At 41.5% G+C, this 20285-nt stretch overlaps 1 protein-coding gene across 1 annotated transcript; it reads right to left on the reverse strand.

Annotated features, from left to right (window-relative positions):
- Positions 1-10927: 10927 nt before the first annotated feature.
- On the reverse strand, positions 10928-11844 carry LOC310821246 (uncharacterized protein; the record flags this gene model as incomplete). The annotated part of the gene is made up of 2 exons (XM_083693211.1): positions 10928-11433; positions 11643-11844. The coding sequence occupies 2 exons, from the start codon at positions 11842-11844 to the stop codon at positions 10997-10999; spliced, it is 639 nt and encodes a 212-aa protein (XP_083549337.1). The 3' UTR covers positions 10928-10996.
- Positions 11845-20285: the final 8441 nt, after the last annotated feature.

Raw genomic sequence — 20285 nt, forward strand, 5'->3', positions numbered from 1 at the left:
TCACAAGAAATAATGTCTAGTAGTTTGCTAAGGACTGGGGCTTTAGCTTAATTGTTACGTCACAATTAGCGACAGATTCCGTCATCAACTCTTTTACGTAGACATAAAGTTTACTCAGTTGACTTTGCTCAATCAACACAGGCACATTGTTGTATTCAATGAATATCATTGATTTCAAGGATACACAGCTCAGTTTCAGAAGACAGGACTACTGAAGAAGGTGAGTTCATCATTATCTCGATGTATAACTTTGATCAGTGTTAATACAAGAGGAGGGTTTGCAAAACGTAACCCTAAAGTAAGAGGGGAAGGGTGAAACTTGTTCTGCCCACACTCTTGAAAATGTGCAGCACTCCAGTAATATGCCATCTGTGATATGCCATCAGCTATCAGACAGGGCCCAAACCAGACAGGGCCCAGCTCATACCAGACAAGGCCCAGCCCAAACCAGACAGGGCACAAACCAGAGGGCTCAAACCAGACAGGGCCCAGCCCAAACCAGACATGGCCCAGCCCAAACCAGACAGGGCCCAGCTCAAACCAGACATGGCCCAAACCAGACATGGCCCAGCCCAAACCAGACAGGGCACAAACCAGAGGGCTCAAACCAGACAGGGCCCAGCTCAAACCAGACATGGCCCAAACCAGACAGGGCACAAACCAGAGGGCTCAAACCAGACATGGCCCAAACCAGACAGGGCCCAGCCCATTCCCCTGCTCTATTTGGATGGCCCAAAAAAAGTGTTCGTCTCTAAAGCTTCCTAAGCCTTGTACTTAAACCTGTTCATCTGTCACTTCTTTAATCTGTCTTATTTAACAATGTGTCTTATTTAAAGGTACACTATGGAAGTTTTAATTACAAATTCTTTACCTCATGTTTTGTTTTGAGTGTTGAGTGTGTAGTTATCATACTGCTCTGATTATCAATCAATTTCTTGCCTGATTGAACCAGACAATCCTTCGCTGATGCCCATAGACATGGAGACGGGCACCCCTTTCTGTCCAATGAGGTAATCTTTGGATATGTTCAGACTATTTAGGGGACCCCTTTTGGCTCAAGAGCACCCCCAGTGGTGAAATATTCAATTATGTAACTTCAATGGATAAATGTTTACATGGAGTGCACTTGATGTATCAATGTATGTCTGGAAAGAGTCAAACTTCCCCAAACACCATTGACGTAAACACGCATGCCGGAAGTATTCTTGATCACTGCTACACCCCTTTCCGTCATGCCTACAAACCCCTCCTTCGACCTCCGTTCGGCAAATCAGACCACTCCTCCATCCTGCTCCTGCCCGCCTACAGACACAAGCTGAAACTCCCGACATCCACCATGAGAACGATCCAGATTTGGTCCAAGGAGTCCGAGGCTACAACACTACCTGGACGACGCGGACTGGGACATCTACCGCAAGATGAATGATGACATCCACGAGTACGCGCAAGGAGTCATGGGATTCATACAACATGGAATTCAGGAAGTTGTCCCCACAAAGACTGTCCAGCTGTTTCCAAATCAGAAACCGTGGATCCGGTGACATCACCAGCGACAAGAAAGCCCGCTACGACCTCTGCAGAGTGATCAAGGTACCCAAACGGGAATACAGCAAAAGGATAGAGTCACAACTATGCAGCAACAACTCATGCAGCATGTGGCAAGGGCTACACACCATCGGACTTCAAAGCTCTCTCCCGGACGAGCTGAATAGCTTCTACGCCCGCTTCGAGAACTCCAACGCCATTCCACCAGAGAGGACACACACCGCTGCCAGCGCTCTGGTCATCACCGAAGCAGAGGTGCGCAGGCAGTTCAGTGGATGTGAACTCTCTGGGCAGATAGAAAGGTCTCCACTGAACCATGAGAAACTCAAGGTTAGCTGAGCAGTGACTCTCGGTGATGGTAGTGACCGTGCACCACGTCTTGTTCACATCAATGCACAAACCTCCACCTCTGGTCTGACCGGAGTCCCCCGCTGTTCTGTCTGCTCGGAGGACGTAGCGCTCTGCTAGCTTAATAGCATTGTCGGGTACCTCGCTGTTGAGCCAGGTTTCCGTGAAAACCATCATGTTACAGTCCATAATCTATTTGTGTGTGGTGATCCGCAGCCGCAGTTAATCCATTTTGTTCGCCAGGGAGCGAACATTGGCGAGGAAAAGCCTGGCTAGTGAGAGTCGATGTGGAGTTAGCTTGAGCCTAGCTCTCAGCACACCTCGGCTACCACGCCTGTGTTTACGTTTCCTAGCCGGTCTGGGGTTACTCCCGGTCGGTGTAGCGGAGGTAGCTGCTCCCGCTGTTTTGGCAATCTCAGGTATTACGTTGATAAAGATGTCTGGAATGCAGGAACCGATGTCCAAAAGTTCTCGTCGGCTGTACGATATGTACGTTAAACTGTTTTTAGCGAGAATACTTGACATAAACAAGCAAATAACCACTAATTCGCAAACTCTGGTTTGCTCCAAATTTGCTCCAAAACCACCTGCTAATAATTCTGAATAAGAATTGGAGACTCACTCAGCCTTCTCTTGATCTACATTCTAGACTGACAACAATGAATCATCCTACCATCTACCCCACATGTTTGGTCTGGTGATCAAGAAAATGTCTGTCAGCTCTTTTAAGACACCGAAAGACAGATCTTTGTCTAATTCTATGTGATTACGGCAATTATAGGTTAGGCCTATGTGCAAGGGGGAGATTGAGTGATTGCATTTTGATGCTTTTTTAATTTTTTATAATGATCTGCCGTTCCGTGTTCAAAAACCATGTCATCCGCCCGTGAAACAAAACCGTCGACAAATACTGTGTTTAAAGATAGTGTACATACTATTGATCTCCTTTTCGTAAAGTGGTGCATGATGTCTTGACGGCACACCCTCTTCTCAGTTTAGAATCAAATATTTGCAAGCAATTGTCTTCTGTAAGATGAATCTTTTTCAGCTGTATAGCGGTAAAGCAATCTTAATTGCAGTTTTCGTGTTTTCCGAGATAATTCCCTGCCTTCTGTGTATCAACTATTGTATTGTTTTTATTGTAAAGTGGCGGATGTCTCCTTTCCTTAACTTTATATGCAGTACGGTCCGCTGCGAACTTTATTTACGGCCAAACCACCCTGAACACGCCCTTAGTGCAAAGGAGTCTGGGAAGCCTGCAGCGAGCGGAAGCATTGGAGTTTGTTTGTTTGAGTGAAAGTTAGCGAGTTCAGTTTTTTGTGTATTCCAACAGTTTGTGCTGTTTGGGGGGGTATTTGTCGACGGTTTTGTTTCACGGGCGGATGACATGGTTTTTGAACACGGAACGGCTGACAATAAGGCACGGAAAATGGAAAATGGTCAATTGAAGGAGGGTGTGCGTTTGGAGGGGAGAGCGGAGAAAATGAGAGCGGAAAATAAGCAGTGAATGCGGAGGAAGACGAGACAGGTGGAGAGAAGGAGACAGCGACGGAGGGGTCGAGCTACAGCCAAGACTTGACAGTGTCAGTCGAGCTGGTGGGAGAGGACAGGATAACGATGATGGAATTACTGAAAACGACTAAAGATATCTGTGGACTGGTCTTGGGATGTCGATTTACCGGAGTTAATAAATATGAACTGACGATGAGTCACCCCAACGGGAATAAGAGACTGATGGATGGTTTCAAAATAAAGAACACAAGGATTATGGCGAAGGATTTAACCAATGATGAGATGGTGGTTTCGTTCTTGGGACTGCCGGTTTATATCACGAACTGGGAAATTTAAAAAAAAACTTTTGGACTGGGGAGTGAAGGCAATTTCGCCTATTTAGAGGAGGATGTGTGAAGGCACTCATTTTGTCAAGGTAAAGTTCACGGAAACTGTTAAGTCCTTACCGTATTCAACGAGATTTGAAACAGAGAAGGGTGCCGAATATTTTCGGGTGACACATGACAGACAAGTGAAAGTGTGTCGCATGTGTTTACAGCCGGGACACATTGTCCGTGAGTGTCCAGATTTTCTCTGTCGGAAATGTGGGGAGCAGGGTCATTATGCAAGGGAGTGTGTGACGATTGGAGACAAGTGTAAAGAGTGTGGGAATAGGGAAACAAATTGTACTTGTGAAAAGGGAGAGGGAGAAGAGGAAAGGAGCGTCCTCTTCATTGATATGGGTGAGGAAAGGGGATCAGAAAATGGAGAGAGTGAAGGGGAGGAGGGAGAAAAGGGAGGCAATGTGGAAGAGGGTATGGAGGAGGAGCAGGAGATGAATAACACAATGTCAGGGGTACCTGACATGCAGGTGTCAGAAGAGACGAGAGGAAGGTGGGGGGGAGATATGGAGTCTAGCCTAGATGAGGAAATGGCTGTGCTAAAGGACCCGGCAACAGGGCGGGAAGGGGGCGTACAGATGAACGGAGGGAGAGGTTCTCAACAGGAGCCTTTGCCTCCGAGAGCTGTGCGCCCTAAAGCAGAGAGATTTGCAGCCATGGAGTCAGGGGAAATGACTGGTTTAACTGCAGACAGTGTGTCTAGCAGGCAGGGCCATGTACCTGCTATTCCCCCCCCACAACGTCTGATATTGCGATAATGGAAAGCGAAAGAGAAAGTGATGAGTTGGAGGAGAAGTTTTTGACGGTAGCTGGAGGTAGGAAGAGGACGATCTGTGTAAAGTCCAGCAGAATGGCTGTTGTTAAAAAGCTAAATGAAAGGAAGAAAGGGAAAACGAAAAAATGATTTTAACAGTTATATACACTCTTTTTGACTTGGTTTCAATGGTCACACTCACCTCAATTAACATCAACGGTCTGAATAATATGACGAAGTTGGAGGAAGTGTTGGTCAATTTTACAACAGACATTTTAGTCATTCAAGAGACAAACTGGACACAGGCTAAAATAGCAGAAATTGAGGGGGCTGTTATTTGTTAATTGTGGAACCGAAAAATCATGTGGTTAACCCTAACCCTATACTTATAAAAGAAAATGTGGTAAAAAATGTGAAAGAAATGTTTCATGATGGGGAAGGGAGGGTGATAGTTTGATGTAAATAATATCACGTTTAGATTAATTAATGTATATGCACCTAATGGGGAAATAGAAAAGAGGGAGTTTTTTGTTTCACTGGGTTTGCACTGCACAGGGAATTGTATTTTGGTGGGAGATTTCAATGTGTTTTGTACAAAGTTAGATGTGTATAGGGTGGATAGTTTTAAGCAAGATTCAGCATGGAGGAGGTTGTTAAAAATGATGGAGGAGAAGAACTTGATAGATGTATGGCGGGTGGGTAATGCAAGTAAAAGAGGATTTTCAAGGAGACAGATAGTAAATAGGGTTTTGAAACAAAGTAGGATTGATTTAGTTTCAGCACTTCAAGATATCACAAAAGAAATAACTAATATACAGTATACATTTACCGGTGAAAGCGATCATGCAGCAATTACATTTCAATTAGGAGACAGGCAAAAAAGGAAAGGGGGCGAGTGTGGTGTTTGAATGTGAGTATTTTAGCAGAAAATGAGTATAAAGAGATGGTGAAAAAGTGTGTTATGGAGCAAATTATGTGTGAAAAGTATGAGGAGGATGTGTGTGAATGGTGGGAATGTGTAAAAAAGCAAGTGAAAAGTTTAAGTATGAGGTATTGTAAAAAAAGGAATCAAGCGAGAAAGAGAAAAGAATGTCTATTGAGAGAAAGAATGGCTGAAGAAGACAAATTGATAGAAATCCAAATAGAAACATAGCAGAATACATCGGAATTAAAGGAGAATTAGAAGCATATGAAAAAGAAAAATGTAAAGGGGCAATAATTAGGAGTAGGGCACAATATGCGGTGGAGGGGGGAAAATCATTTTTTGGGATCTTGGAAACGGTACAGGGGTTTTATAGCAATTTCTTTAAGAAAGGTAGTGTAGATAAAGATAGTGTAGATGAGGTATTCGGGACAGTTGAGCATAGGTTATCAGATAGTGATAGGGAAGTGTGTGAGAGCGAGTTGTCAGAGTTTGAAATGAATGTGGCCATCAGAAGTCTATCTAACAACAAAAGCCCTGGCTCTGATGGTTTTATAAATGTTTTAGTGAGTTATTGAGTCCAATTTTGTTAAAGGTATATAGGGAAATGGAAAGGATAGAGAAGGTTAGTGAAACAATGTCAACAGGTTTAATTACAATATTGTATAAGAATAAGGGTAGCAAGTTGCAGTTAGGGAATTACAGAGGGATTAGCTTATTAAATACGGATTACAAAATATTAGCAAAAGTATGATCAAATAGAGTTAAGTCAGTAATAGGGTCCATAGTCTCATCAACACAAGCATACGGTATTCCAGGGAGAGATATAGCAGATACGATAGGGTCAGTCAGGGATGTAGTGAGGCATATGAAGGAAGAGGGAGGTATAGTTTTGAGTGTAGACTTCAACAAGGCATTTGATAGAGTAGAACATGAGTTTATGTTTAGGACATTAGAGAGATTTGGGTTTGGAGATAGATTAGTAAATTGGATTAGATTATTGTATAGTAGCGCAAAGAGTAGGGTAATGGGGTAGTGACAGATAGTTTTAGTTTAGAAAGATCAGTTAGGCAGGGGTGTCCATTATCATCTTTATTATACAGCATAACAGCAGAACCATTAGCCACCATGTTAAAAAAAGATCAACACATACAAAGCATCAATATTCCAGGGGGAGGGAGGAGTTTAATTCATCAATATGCAGATGACACAAACATAACAGTGAAAAATGTAGGCAGTTTAAATAGGGTTATGTATTTATTAGAGAAATATGGGAAAGCATCAGGGGCGAGAATGAACATAGAGAAATCAGAAATTATGTGTGTAGGGAATGTAGATATGAGGGAATTTGAGGTACCAATGAAAGTTGCGAAAGGAATGATAAAAGTGTTAGGAGTGAATGTAGGTGAGAATGAAAAGGAAGCAAGAGATGTTACATGGGCAGGGGTAGTGAATAAGGTAAAGCAGAATTTGAATTTATGGAAAATGAGGAAGTTAAAGTTGAGGGGCAGGGTTATAGTAGTAAATTGTTTAATTTTATCACGGGTGAATCACGTGTTGAGTGCACTAGAGCTGCCGTTGTGGGTTGTGAATGAGTTAAATAGGGCCATTAATAGTTTTTTGTGGGATGGGAAGCAGGCAAAAATTAGGCACAAGGTATTAATGAATGGGTTTAAGGATGGAGGGTTAAAATTGATAGATGTAGAGGTGAAAAAAAGGGCTTTGAGGGTTAAAACGATTAAAAAATATTTATATAGTAGGGATGAGTATTGTTGGATGGGTTTTTTTGAGGATTACTTGCACAGGTGTGGTGGATGTGGTGTGAATGGTCTTTGTATGATTTTTAACAAACCAAGGTGTGAGGGAATATCAGATTTTTATAAGGAGGTTTTTGAAGCGTGGGGGAAATATTTAAAACATGTGAAGTATGAGTGTGTGGACAAGGGTGAGGTGTTAAATCAACCAATCTTTCACAACACAAAAATAACTCATAACAATGCAATTCTGGTAAATAAACATTTTGAAAAAGCAGGAATAAAACAGGTCAAACATTTAATATCCAAAAGCAATAACAATTTCAAATCAGAACAGGAAATCATACAGGGAATAAGAAGAGTAGATAAGGATGTAAGAAGGCAGGTTATTATAGGAATGTACAAGAGAATTAGGGACAGCATTAGTAATGGGTGGAAAATATTAATGTTAGGACAGGGAGAGGTAGGTGAATCAAACAGGATGGTAGAGTTGAGTGTAGAGAGGAAGGGTTTTAGGGTTAAATTTGAAAATGTCACAACTAAATGTATATACATGGATTTACTGGGTGATGGGATGGAGAGGCCAGCGTCAGAAAAGGTGTGGGAAAAGGTTTTTGAGGGGTTGAATGTCAAAGAAGTATGGGGAAATTTGGATGTAAAATATAATAATATTGAATGTGAGCACAATGATTTTAAAATTAGGCACAATAGGGTTTTCACAAATGTTGTTTTGCACCAAATAGATAAGAATGTATGTAGGAAATGTGATGTCTGCAAAAGGGATGATGAAAATTTTGATCACTTATTTTTTGAATGCTCAATGTTGTCTGTACTGTTTGTGAATGTGAGAAATCTGTTGAATGTACACTGTGGGGTGAAAATTGAAAATGAAATGAAATGGAAGAAAATATTGTTATTTGGAATATGTGGAATAAAGAAAAATGTTAATATTAATTTGGTAAATATAATCATGAGCAATTTAAGATATGCAATTATATGTAGGAGGAATATAGCGCACTATGAAGGGAGAGTTATGAGGGTGTGGGGTCTGTTTGTATCACTTTTAAAAAAGAATATTAGATTAGTGTACACTTTTGGGAGGGTGGATTTTGAAAAATACTTTGTAAAAAACAGCACGCTAATATCAGTAACCGGATCTGGGGATTTAGGTTTTAATGTGTAGCATTGGGCACTTTTTTTTGAGTTCTTTGATTTGATGGAGGCCCCCAGGCAGTTGTAGACACCGGGTGGGTACTCTGTCTTGTTTTTGGTAGGGGAATTTTGATTTCTTTGTTTTGACTGCGGGCTTGCGGGAAAAACAGAAACCTGTCGAGTTCCAAGGTCACCGTTTTATTATATTGGTTTCTTTGATTTGGATAGGAGATGGCGTTCAGGCATTTATAAGTCCTGGCAGGTCACTTCGCCACACGGGGTTTTGTTTTGGGGGTTGAGTACAATTTCACAAATGTTCTGTGTGTGTTATGTCCGTCACGTTTAATATAGTGTGCTTATGTCATGTCCATGTTAGATGTATTGAACACCTGCTGTAAATAATGTAAAATATGCTTTGTAAAATGTATTTTTGATAATAAAAAGATTTTTAAAAAAAACACGCCCGATCTCGGAAGCTAAGCAGGGTAGGGCCGGGTTAGTACTTGGATGGGAGACCGCCTGGGAATGGCCCATGACCCCCCCAAGTCCCTATTGCTCAACCTGGGATCGGATGAAAATTGATCAGAAAGAAGGACGCCCCCTGGTGTTCACTGGCCTGAAGTTTTATTTACAGAAATGTCATGTATAAGAATTGATTGAAATCCACTTGGCTGCTGAATGTTGTTTGCATTATTTGCATAGTTTGAGTTGATGTAGATGATTAGATTAGATTAGATTCATCTTCATTGTCATTGTGCAGAGTATAAGTACAGAGACAACGAAATGCAGTTAGCGTCTAACCAGAAGTGCAAAAAGCAGAAAGTGCAATGAACAGTATATACAAGTAGTGCAGTATGTGAGCAGTAAGTAGTGCAGTATAGTAGTGCAGTGTAAGCAGTAAATGAATAGCAGTAGCATTATAAGCAGAATAAATAGGTTACAGTATGAACAGTGTATCAGCATATGAGCTGTATAGGCAATGCAGTCTAGCAGTATATATGTATTAACAGTAACAATAGGGTAGATAGCAGAATAAATATAAAAATGGAATGCCGTATGAACAGTATAAACAGGTATAAACAGGTATGTAGATTGATGAGATTTATATATTTAGGTGGAAAAGTGTACAATTATTACATTTTTGGCCTGAACTATGAAGGGTGTAAGAATGTATTTAATGCACTCTCACTTTGTCTGGAAGACATCTGAGCCATTCACACGACTCATTGTAATGACCACCCAGGGGGTGCAGTCAGCACAATCTAATTAGCAATGCATATTGACACTTCAGAGTCTGGGAGAAGACACAAAGACAACTTCTCTTTTTTATCTGGTTTTAACTTATGTAACTTGATTTCTTTCATTTGGTTTACTTGGTTACATTTAAGGTTATTGGTAACTGTTAAATAAACCACCATTCATATCTCTTTCCTCCGTAGCCCTTCTTAGCCTTACTCATGTGTTATTAGTTGATAAACTACATTCGAGGTCAACCTACTCATCTTATTGGAGTCAGATTAAATTGTAGTCTATAATACTTGATCACCATTGATGCATTGCTTTGACCAAAAAATACCATAGTGTATTTCCCCTTTATAAGGGGAAACTGATCATACAAACCATACCATTTCTGAATGCTTGCACCTCGTGTTATGATGTGTGACATGAGATATGCCCCACCATCCTACTTACCATGCAGCCCATAATTAATAAACTGGGTGTTGGTAAAAGTATTTTTTTACAAACATTTGCAAAAGCTTATACTCTAGGTGTTTGACCTACAATCATTTTTGACATGTCCCACCCTCCTCTTTTTTTCTGAAACCCAAGCATACAGAGACTCCAAAATACTTGAAATACTTGTATAATACTTTTATTTATATTATTACTTAAACATGTTATTCACAAATTACCAAATAGCATTACAGTTTTATTCTTTAACTAGAATGTGTTTCGTCCCAACGAACTGCAAGAGTGTGGTTGCTAAAATGCCGCAGATGGTCACCAACAGTTACTGAATAAGACATGAGAACAGTGCATTTTGTGAAACGAAAATGCATTCAAAATTTACAAAGAACCCAATGTAAAGGTTTCAACATGCACATTTTTCCATTTACTACATATGCACTCAGATTCCATGTATGGGGCACAGATATATTATTTTTATGACACACAAACACAAGTAGGCAGACCTGTTTAGTTGAAAGCCCACTCACCAAGTCAAGGTACAGGCCATGAGTGAGATGACGAGAGACAAACATTTACAAACATTTAGTTAAACATGGAGCTGACAAAGACATACAAACATCACAAGGACATGCACACAAAAAAACGGCACGAGGACACGCATGACAAAAACACCGATTAATTGAACATAAACTAACAATAAAGGGTATGTAAATGAATTGTGTTAGATTGAAACAGAGGTTAGATTGGACCGGATATTGGACATAGACCAGAACATGTTTGTATAAAAAAATACTACAAAGTGCATTTTTAACTACAATATAAATAATAAAAAAAGACAAGAACATTCTTTAATTAAACTACAAAGTGCATTTTTAACTACAATATAAATAAATAGGCTGACTGTATTGCTCTACTTGCTAAAACACTTTGAAACACTGACTCAAACAAGGCACCGACCAAACAAGGTGTAGCCCCACCTGGACTCATACTGTTTGACGAATAGGGCGGCGGTCTTGTCATGCTCGTGAAGAGAGCTGGCGGCGGTGGTGATCTTCTGCCTGAGGTCGGCTGGCACTAGGTGGAGGTCGCTGTCGTCTGCCAGTTCTAGAAGCAGCAAGGCCAGTGTCTCCACTTCCTCTATTCCTGGCAGATGCAGATGTCTCTGGCTCATGAGCACATCTTGCAGAGCAGGACTATCCTCCTCCTCCACCTGTTCTGCCTGGGTTAGGATGGCATGCTTCCTACAGACGCTGTCGATAGGATCCTCCTCTGACTCTGCAGACATGCCAAGACCCTCGTCTGCCATCTCCTCATCTTCACCTTGTTCCTGTTCAACCGACTCCGACTCCGACTCCTCACGAGACTGCTCTTCCTCAACTGCAAATATGTAATTGTACTAATCACAAATGTGTCTGCGTAGTTACAACAACCACTTGTGGATTCATTCAATAATATGCACGGTTTCTTTGCTTCTTTGCTTTTAAAACTTAACTTTATACCATGTTTGTCGTCATTGCTAGAATATGCATGAAAAACTATGGATAACTAAGGATAACCTTGCGTAAGTGTGTGATTAAGTACTGTACCTTTCTGGACATAGTAGTCCCTAGCAGTGAAGCTGGTGGACTGGCACATGGCATACTCCACGCCAAGGAGCTCCTCCTCGTCTGGGTGCTCGTACGCATCAGGGACGGGCATTGGAGCAGCAAAGTTGGGCTCCAGGATGTGATCCTTGCCGAAGATAACCTCGGCCTGCTGATTGATGCGCTGGATCTGTCGCACGTCCATGCACGACGTCTGCCGACCCTGACCACCAGCAACCCGGAGTGATGCCATGCGGTTGTTCCACTGCACAGCAAAGGCCATCAGGTATACCTGAAACACATGACCATTTTGACTGTTATTGTATATGCTTAGAAGCGATGACTAAAGCTGTGAAATAAAATGCATCATTGAAACTACGCTATATCGAAGTGTTTTTTTTTTTTTTTTTTAATTACTCACTTGGAATGGCATAATACCACATCTCTGTGAAGGAATGGCATTGTACAGGTGTGCGTGCAACCCCTCCAAAGAGTTACTGCCTCGCCGGCACCTGTGCTTGTTCAGCCGAACGCCATTCAGCACCACCACCTTCACAGAAACATACAGCTGTATGCCAGGGGGATCCTGTAAAGCACAACGAATTGCAAGTTCCTTATTTATTCTGGTGTCCTTTGAAATTTTGCCATACAAGTTTGAATGGTTTTATAATGACACACGATGACTGCAAAGACATTAACCCACCTGCATGCAACTGAGATGCTTGCTTGCAGTTGCCCAGTGAGCATCAACTGCCTCTGTCGACTTGAACAGGTGGATTCCGTCAATGTCAAGGCCTGCTGGTCCCCTGAACTCGGCAATGATGGACTCAATCACCAAAGCGGTCTCCTGTAACATATATATTCTCAGCTTTGAGTGTTGTCACAACTAGAATGAGTGTAACACAACTGATGGACGGAGTAGGTTTTACCAATAACAAAACTGGCTTTATTTTCCCATATGGTGCAATTATCAAACAAACAAATGGGCAAAACGTCTGCACCAAATCCAAATGACAAAGACAAAAGATAGCAAAGGCAAAACAAAGGAAACAGCATGACACAGGTAGAGTCTGCACACCTGGAACACTCACAGAAACAACGAGGACAAACAGAGGGTTAAATATGGTGAAGGGAAAGGCACAGGCCAGCGGGCCGTCACAGTGTTAAATCAGTCGTTACTCCTAATGATCTTACATTTATTTTCAAAACTAGATCTGAGTGACACCTTAGTCCAGTACAGTTGAATCCATATTGACAAATAAGCAAGTATGTTTGCTTCTTATTCATGAAATTCATACATGGATCAATATCACACATACCACAACCCCACGGGTAATGCGCCTGACATACAACCTGACCTGGTGAGGCTTGAGGAACGCCATCATCTCCTCGTCCGAATACCTGGCGTACAGCTCTTGGTTGCCACTCCTGACCTCCTGGACTAGGAGCATCATGTCCGCCTTGTTGTAGGCGAGCACCGCACCTGCCAAGGCACTCATGAACACCCCATACTTGGCGTGGCTCTGTTTGATGACAACAGCATCCCAGCGGTGCAGCCAGTATCGGATGTCCAGTCTGACCACAGTACCCCTCTGCACCCAGTCACCAAACAGATTCTCCAGGAAGGATGAACCGCTGTCACTGAAATTATATCAACATTTTGTGTACATGTGTTACATGTTTTTATAACTGTGTTATCCATGTGTGTCTTGCAAAAAAATTATATGAAGTTAACTGATATGTACATCACTTGGATTATCAATTTCATCATAGGTTTCAATGGAATTGTTATTAAACTTACCGACAGCAGTTGTTGTCTGCATATAAGACTTTTGGCGCAGGAGCATTGGCACGTCGAAACCGGGCAATGAGACCTCTCGCCATGCGCTTGTTCTAAGTGTGTGGGTACACTTTTTATGGGATGTTTGTTCGTTCTCAACTCCGTGTCACCAGACCCGTTAGCTGCTAGCGCTAGCCAGCTAGCCTACTGACAGGTTGTCAATACGTTGTCATTACACATTAACAAGCCAAATCCCGCATATGTCAACGATGGTATGGTCAGTTGCTGATTTCCAGACAATCTTTTATCTTTTGACAAAATCGGCACAGCTTTATACATGCCTAACAAATGTCTAACTAGCGAAGGATGAAGAGGATAAAACTTACCTGAGTAACAGGGACATCGTACATGAGATTCACCGATAGTGACCGCCGGAGCCGTATACATTAGATGACGTTTGAAATTCCTCGCTCAATGATTGGTGAGTTGAGCGCTACAAAATATTAAAACATCTTTCAATTCAACAAAAAAACCTGATCAGCTGGTTCATTTAGGAATAGAAAAGACAAAGTCATTGGTGGGTTAGCGCTCAACTTTGCTCAACGGCGCTCAACCATTGGTCGGTTGAGGATCCGGTGCCGTAAGCTTTTCCTCATTTCGACCAGTAGGGTGTACTATTGTATCACCACTGTAGTTATAACAGTGCTGTAGTGTGAACACAGCTCCAGTTTCATATTGCTATTTTGAACAGTTTATCCAATTTGCTCCAAAACCACCTGCTAAGAATTGGTGACTCACTCAGCCTTCTCTTGATCTAGATTCTAGAGTCTATGGTCACGCACACCACTGCATGTCAGACATGCTTTTAAGGTATATACCCTGTAGATCCCTCAGGTCCTCAGGTACTGGCCTTTTAACTATTCTGAAGATTCCAACAACACCTATCTACTTCGTGTTTCAAATGAATAGCACTGGGCAGAAGTCTGCACAGGGATGCTACAGACACATTAGCACACTGCAAAATACTGTCACCTATCTAACCATCTGTTCCAAAGCAACAGTAATATATACTGTAGGAGTCTACAGTGCACAGGGGTTACACACTCATCAGTACCCTCTAAAATACTGTCACTATCATATTTCCTGTTCCACATGAATAGTACTATATAGGAGTCTGCAGAGGGGTTACCTTGTTGGGAAACACAGTGTTTATCTCCTGCAGCTTGGTCATGATGTGAGGGTTGGTTGCCAGATTGTAGGCCAGGAAGGACAGAGAGCTACTGGTGGTCTCATAGCCAGCAAAGATGAAAATCATCGCCTGGGACAAGATCTCATGATCGCTCAATCCTATGACGATGGAGAGAGTGGGAGAAATGGGGTGGTAGGTGTGAGAAAGGGACTTATTAGAGTGTTTCCACAGTGTATGTCAGTCTAATCAATGAAATCGATAGCTTCATTTATTAAGCACAAAATGATTTAGACTGAAAGCTATATGGGGGCAGTTGTACCAACTGTGAGGAACAGTGGGCTGAAGATGTCAAACTTGAGCATTTTCTTGATGTTGGTCATAAAGGGGTCAGAGGGGTTGTGGACTGAGTCGATGTCGACACTGAATGAAGTGCTGACGACCACATCCATACTGTATGGTCCAAAGACCCTGGAACACAACCACACAATCTTTGACCACCAGAACCACAACCACAAAATTAAAGGGGGAGTTCACTGAAATTACAAATTCACCTTATCTTCTCGGAGAGAAATACTCACTCTTTTAGTTCAATGGGCTCTTCGTTATCGGACGTCTTCTTCAGATTGCTGACCAAATTACCAGAGTGCTGCTTCATGATCCCGAACATCTGAGTTGGGAAGGATACATGGAAAAACATGATGATTGATACATGGATTAATATGTGCAAAACATGGGTTAATATCATGTTTGAAACAGGAATTATTTTAATATTTATATAGCCTGAGAATATACATTCATACAGGATACATTATGTATATAGTCAAGGAATAAGTGACTCCAAAGATGAACTATTATTCTATACTGTCATCTGACCACTGAACTTATCTAAGATAAGATTAAATATGCTTTATTGTCCCGGATAGAAATTTGTCTTGGACAATTAAAGTTGCTGCTTCACACAACAACAAACAACAATGAATGCACACTATACACATAGTACAAATCACATAAACACACACACACGTCAGAGTTGTTAGTCATTCATTTATTTGTGTTGTTGGAATGAATAAAAGAAGGAGAGGAGAGATGGGACTGTACCTCTATGATCCGCCCACTGGTGAAGGAGGGAGACAGGACACTGCGGATCCGTCTCCATGTATCATCCTCAGCGATAAACACGGCGTCATACAGAGGCCCGTTGAGATAGAAATTCTAGAAAAATAATAATAATTATATACTGCAAGATTAACCTAATATTAATAATGCTATAATAACAAGGATATTATCTATTTAAGAAGCCCTTATGTTTTTTTCCCCATACAACAACTTCAATTTAGCGTATTACCCTCCTGTTACTGAAAAGATGGTAGCATTCCTTGATGAGGATGGTTTAGATCATGGCTGTGTCCATGATACACAGGACGGGCTGACAGCCATCATAGATCCTACAGACCAGCAAAAACAAAGATAGTTAGATATACACTCACCCAAAACTTTATTAGGAACACTATACTAATACTGGGTAGAGCCTCCCTTTGCTCTCAAAACAGCCTCAATTCTTTGTGACATTGATTCCTTTGAGATTCTGGTCAATGATGACATGATTGCATCACGCAATTCCTGTACATTTTTCAGGTGGAATTTCAAGATGTGAATCTCCCGTTCTGCCACATCCCAAAGGTGTTCTATTGGATTCAGGTCCGGTGACTGGGAAAGCCACTGAAGAACAAGCCGGTTCGACGCCCCTGTAAGCACATGTTTCTCTAATTCCTTTGTTTCAGGCAAGCCACTGTGACGTCAGACGCCTTTACGCATACAGCTTTGCGATGCGAAGACAGTAATAACATAATTCATGTTTACATTTCTTTAATTTTCGACGCATTGTCGTTATTCGTGACGCATCAATGACCAATTGATTATATGGCAATGCAATGAAAAAAGCGTGTGGAAAACAGTGTTAATGACAGATTTGAGAAGCACATTTCTTCAATGTTGGCCGCATGGCATTCCTGTGCAGGTGACAATGGTTTTTTTTCAAAACGACAAGGATATTTAAACACATGATTATTTGTTTGGTGTGCTCTATGGCCTCTGCTACAGACCTCATCGAAATGACACTTAGATATCTTAGGGTGCATATATCACGTCTTCCCAAATGGTCTAGCTGATAGGAATCTGCCTTGTAACGCAGGGCGGCCCGGGTTCGATTCCCGTCATGGCAAATGATTCTTGTAGAAAAATAAAATGAGTCCCAACGTGTGCAACAGAACAGTTCGAAATCTCGTTTCATTTGCATCGTCATGAACATGACTTATATCAGGCTAGCTCATTTTTTCTTTGTTCATTTTAAGTGTAGAAACAATATTTCGTTTGTGACCATTTTTTTCTGCCGTTTTGACAACAGGCTCATGACTGAAGAACACACGGCTGTCTGCTGATTGACGCTTGACTGTAGATTTTCGCTTTGTGTCAAAAGGACTCCCTTAACGCACACTTTTTCAAAGTAGGTGAATTCATCAGATCTGTTTGAAACATTGCATTTTATCCATGCACGACGACTGCTTAGATACTCGCAGCACAGTTGCCCCATATAAATTGCCCATGAGCGCGGAGCTTGTCTTTGTCACTGTAGCAACTTTGCTCCATCAGGGGGACAAGCCGGTTCGACGCCCCTGAAAGCACATGTTTCTCTAATTCCTTTGTTTCAGGCAAGCCACAGTGACGTCAGACGCCTTTGCGCATACAGCTTTGCGATGCTTAGACAGTAATAACATAATTCATGTTTACATTTCTTTAATTTTCGACGCATTGTAGTTATTCGTGACGCATCAATGACCAATTGATTATATGGCAATGCAATGAAAAAAGCGTGTGGAAAACAGTGTTAATGAAAGATTTGAGAAGCACATTTCTTCAATGTTGACCGCATGGCATTCCTGTGCAGGTGACAATGGTAATTTTTCAAAACGACAAGGATATTTAAACACATGATTATTTGTTTGGTGTGCTCTATGGCCTCTGCTACAGACCTCATCGAAATGACACTTAGATATCTTAGGGTCTACATATGAAATCTTCCCAAATGGTCTAGCGGATAGGAATCTGCCTTTTAATGCAGAGCGGCCCGGGTTCGATTCCCGTCATGGCAAATGATTCTTGTAGAAAAAAAAAATGAGTCCCAACGTGTACAACAGAACAGTTCGAAATCTCGTTACATTTGCATCGTCATGAACATGACTTATATCAGGCTAGCTCATTTTTTCTTTGTTCATTTTAAGTGTAGAAACAATATTTCGTTTGTGACCATTTTTTTCTGCCGTTTTGACAACAGGCTCATGACTAAAGAACACACGGCTGTCTGCTGATTGATGCTTGACTGTAGATTTTCGCTTTGTGTCAAAAGGACTCCCTTAACGCACACTTTTTCAAAGTAGGTGAATTCATCAGATCTGTTTGAAACATTGCATTTTATCCATGCACGACGACTGCTTAGATACTCGCAGCACAGTTGCCCCATATAAATTGCCCATGAGCGCGGAGCTTCTCTTTGTCACTGTAGCAACTTTGCTCCATCAGGGGGACAAGCCGGTTCGACGCCCCTGTAAGCACATGTTTCTCTAATTCCTTTGTTTCAGGCAAGCCACAGTGACGTCAGACGCCTTTGCGCATACAGCTTTGCGATGCTTAGACAGTAATAACATAATTCATGTTTACATTTCTTTAATTTTCGACGCATTGTCGTTATTCGTGACGCATCAATGACCAATTGATTATATGGCAATGCAATGAAAAAAGCGTGTGGAAAAGAGTGTTAATGACAGATTTGAGAAGCACATTTCTTCAATGTTGGCCGCATGGCATTCCTGTGCAAGTGACAATGGTAATTTTTCAAAACGACAAGGATATTTAAACACATGATTATTTGTTTGGTGTGCTCTATGGCCTCTGCTACAGACCTCATCGAAATGACACTTAGATATCTTAGGGTCTACATATGAAATCTTCCCAAATGGTCTAGCGGATAGGAATCTGCCTTTTAATGCAGAGCGGCCCGGGTGCGATTCCCGTCATGGCAAATGATTCTTGTAGAAAAAAAAAATGAGTCCCAACGTGTACAACAGAACAGTTCGAAATCTCGTTACATTTGCATCGTCATGAACATGACTTATATCATGCTAGCTCATTTTTTCTTTGTTCATTTTAAGTGTAGAAACAATATTTCGTTAGTGACCATTTTCTTTTGCCGTTTTGACAACAGGCTCATGACTAAAGAACACACGGCTGTCTGCTGATTGACGCTTGACTGTAGATTTTCGCTTTGTGTCAAAAGGACTCCCTTAACGCACACTTTTTCAAAGTAGGTGAATTCATCAGATCTGTTTGAAACATTGCATTTTATCCATGCACGACGACTGCTTAGATACTCGCAGCACAGTTGCCCCATATAAATTGCCCATGAGCGCGGAGCTTGTCTTTGTCACTGTAGCAACTTTGCTCCATCAGGGGGACAAGCCGGTTCGACGCCCCTGTAAGCACATGTTTGTCTAATTCCTTTGTTTCAGGCAAGCCACAGTGACGTCAGACGCCTTTGCGCATACAGCTTTGCGATGCTTAGACAGTAATAACATAATTCATGTTTACATTTCTTTAATTTTCGACGCATTGTCGTTATTCGTGACGCATCAATGACCAATTGATTATATGGCAATGCAATGAAAAAAGCGTGTGGAAAACAGTGTTAATGACAGATTTGAGAAGCACATTTCTTCAATGTTGGCCGCATGGCATTCCTGTGCAGGTGACAATGGTAATTTTTCAAAACGACAAGGATATTTAAACACATGATTATTTGTTTGGTGTGCTCTATGGCCTCTGCTACAGACCTCATCGAAATGACACTTAGATATCTTAGAGTCTACATATGAAATCTTCCCAAATGGTCTAGCGGATAGGAATCTGCCTTGTAACGCAGGGCGGCCCGGGTTCGATTCCCATCATGGCAAATGATTCTTGTAGAAAAATAAAATGAGTCCCAACGTGTGCAACAGAAAAGTTCGAAATCTCGTTACATTTGCATCGTCATGAACATGACTTATATCAGGCTAGCTCATTTTTTCTTTGTTCATTTTAAGTGTAGAAACAATATTTCGTTTGTGACCATTTTTTTCAGGCGTTTTGACAACAGGCTCATGACTAAAGAACACACGGCTGTCTGCTGATTGACGCTTGACTGTAGATTTTCGCTTTGTGTCAAAAGGACTCCCTTAACGCACACTTTTTCAAAGTAGGTGAATTCATCAGATCTGTTTGAAACATTGCATTTTATCCATGCACGACGACTGCTTAGATACTCGCAGCACAGTTGCCCCATATAAATTGCCCATGAGCGCGGAGCTTGTCTTTGTCACTGTAGCAACTTTGCTCCATCAGGGGGACAAGCCGGTTCGACGCCCCTGTCAGCACATGTTTCTCTAATTCCTTTGTTTCAGGCAAGCCACAGTGACGTCAGACGCCTTTGCGCATACAGCTTTGCGATGCTTAGACAGTAATAACATAATTCATGTTTACATTTGTTTAATTTTCGACGCATTGTCGTTATTCGTGACGCATCAATGACCAATTGATTATATGGCAATGCAATGAAAAAAGCGTGTGGAAAACAGTGTTAATGACAGAT

The sequence above is a fragment of the Argentina silus genome (assembly GCF_951799395.1).
Source record: "Argentina silus genome assembly, chromosome: 21".
Classification (NCBI taxonomy): Eukaryota; Metazoa; Chordata; class Actinopteri; order Argentiniformes; family Argentinidae; genus Argentina; species Argentina silus.